Here is a 2,588-nt window from a genome sequence, read left to right as displayed (position 1 = left end):
ATTATATTAAAATTCCACACCGTTTACTATATACTAACCGTCAGCTGTACTATTTGTCGCAGGTAAACGGAAAGAAAGCGATGTTACGCAGTACGTGGGAATAAAGGGACGCACTTTTATTCGATAAATCGCGCATGCATCCGGCAAACGACTGGAAGAATGAAAATGCCAACATGGGGTGAGCTTCATAACACAGTGACGCAGATTAGATAGGGTTAGCAGTTAGTATCAGCATTAGTACTAGTAGCAGCAACAACAACAGCAGCCGCAGTGTCCTTCAGTACCCAGGGAGACATGGACCTTATGAGGCTCCATAGCGATGTGGTCAACCTTGGTGTGATCATGAAGTGGTTGGCGTGTCAATATTGTAGTGTGGCATAGTAGGGTGTCTTGTACTGTGATGAGATGTTATATGGTGTGGTGTAATTTAGTGTGGTGACATGTGGTGTTGTGTGGTGTGGAGTGGCGTGGCGCGGCGTGGCGTGGTAACATGTGGTTAATGTGGTGTGGTGTGGTGTGGTGTGGTGTGGTGTGGTGTGGTGTGGTGTGGTGTGGTGTGGTGTGATGTGGTGTAGTGTGATGTGGTGTGGTGTTGTGTTTGGTGTGGTGTGGTGTAGTGCGGCGTGTTGTGCTGTGTTGTGCTGTGGTGTGGTGCGGTGCGGTGTGCTTATGTTAGGGAAGGCTTAATTGAAGGTTTTATAGATTGTAGTTGTACCATGTCATCATGTCATGTCAGTCTATGAGATAATAGAGAATAACACCATTCACACTTCAAACGCAGCTGTTTTGGGATTTTTAATGAAAATGTGACTGAATAACATGCTCATGGCAGTTAATAGCACACGATCGGAATTCCTCGTGCTGGCTATTACTTCACGCAACGGTTTGGCAAATCCGCGTTAGGAACATTTTTATAAGATAGAATCTGTTGTTGTGTCTTGTATAATGTGTGTGTCTCAACTGTCAAAATGTTTCTCGTAACCTGTAGATGTGGAAATTTACTAGGCGAAAATTTACTATGCGTCTTGCAGTAGTTTGAACATGAACACGTGAGTGTCCAAACAGTTACTTAAGTATTTATAAAGTTTTTATACATAGGATGTCTCAAAGGTCGTGAGCACATAACCTTTGATGAGCAAAGATCAAAGACATATGACATTGATTGATATTAACGTTTGTTACCTGCACATTTATGACACGGACAAAACAATCATACGTCTTTATTAAATACCAAAGGTGCAGTGATTGAACGTGTTGTCCACTTGTGAGTATTTGAGAGCTGTTTAAATCTCATAAGACGTGACTTTTCAATAGCTGTAGGCACAGCCAATAAATAGATTACATGCATAGCTGCAATGCAATTGCATTATTCTCTTCGATTAATAATTTTTGGCCGATGACATATCTACCTAGATATGATTTTTTTTTTTTATACGCTAAATATATAACAGGTAAAACTACATTATATATATATATATTACGTACACGTTTTTGATTATTAAATTCGCCGGGGAGTAATTAACAAACAAACAATTTCCTCTGTTTTTAGCTCACCTTGACATCGTCAAGCTGAGCTATTGCCATGGGTCGTCGTCCGTCCGTCCGTCCGTCAACATTTGGTTTCGGTCAACGATAACTCAGGAACCGTTTGACCCACATGTTCGAAATTGGGTGTAGTTGTTACTGCTATGCTCCCATATGGAACGCCCTTTTTTGAAGCACGCCAGTCGATAGGACCAGTTCAGAGGTACTACTCACTGAGTTGAGCGGTTCAGTTGAGTTGCTACGATCTCAGAATGCATTGTGCCATTCGAAAGCTATGCATTTTCTGATTCAGTAGGGAAATTTCTTAATTTCAATGTGCATGCATGGTTGCGCGCCAAGCATTCACTAGACAATATCCAGTGGACACGGACCCCACTCGCTGGCCTGTCACTATCTATACTATATATGGAATTTCTTTTATTCATGGTACGATCTGACAATGGATAGCTGTACGTGGGGAGCTCAAGAGTTGGAGACGCCAGGAATCTCTACATATTTGCACCAGAGAATAAGACGAAAAACATTGTTTATCAAGAGGCTTTGAAATTAAAAGTGCAACCCATTCGTACATGCTGTTATAATAACTTTTTGTCATTTACACCTTATTATTATTATGTCCCAGGGGTTCTAAGTTGGGTTTTACTGTCATATAAATGTCATACGTAACAGTTTTTTTCTCATGCTTATCTTATTAGACTGATTTGTAAAAATTGATATTGTGTGCAATGTTATTGTCGATTTTTACCCAATGTTCCTATTGTGTCCCATTATTAGTAGTATGAATTAGTAGTATGAATTAGTAGCACGATTTACCCAGTGCAGCGGTTACCCGCAGCTAGTATATACTATAGTACCACTGCGATGGCTCAATGGTTGAGTGCTCGCCTCGTATGTGGAGAGGGTCGGGGGTTCAACTCCCGGCCGGGTCATACCAAAGACTTGAAAAATGGTACACACGGCTTCTCTGCTTAGCATTCAGCAAATAGAGATAGAGTGTGGCAAGTTAACTTGCAGTGCTACAGTGGACTAACCCACTACTGTAG

General features: G+C 41.3%; 1 protein-coding gene across 5 annotated transcripts in view; it reads left to right on the top strand.

The window, feature by feature from the left end:
* Positions 1–2,588, top strand: part of LOC106805609 (D-glucuronyl C5-epimerase-like) — a 113,632-nt gene that overhangs the window by 27,560 nt on the left and 83,484 nt on the right. For 4 of the 5 annotated variants that reach the window (XM_014807286.1, XM_014807283.1, XM_014807287.1 and 1 more), the window contains one exon: positions 63–178. The exons of the other annotated variant lie outside the window; for it this stretch is intronic. In XM_014807286.1, coding sequence (XP_014662772.1) covers positions 135–178 — 44 coding nt within the window. In that variant the 5' untranslated portion in view covers positions 63–134. The remainder of the gene's footprint in view (positions 1–62; positions 179–2,588) is intronic. 5 annotated transcript variants of the gene reach the window in all.

This window comes from Priapulus caudatus, unplaced genomic scaffold, assembly GCF_000485595.1.
Source record: "Priapulus caudatus unplaced genomic scaffold, Priapulus_caudatus-5.0.1 Scaffold120, whole genome shotgun sequence".
In the NCBI taxonomy this organism is placed as follows: domain Eukaryota; kingdom Metazoa; phylum Priapulida; class Priapulimorpha; order Priapulimorphida; family Priapulidae; genus Priapulus; species Priapulus caudatus.
Note: the sequence above shows the minus strand (reverse complement) of the source record. Positions and strands in the feature narration are given on the sequence as shown.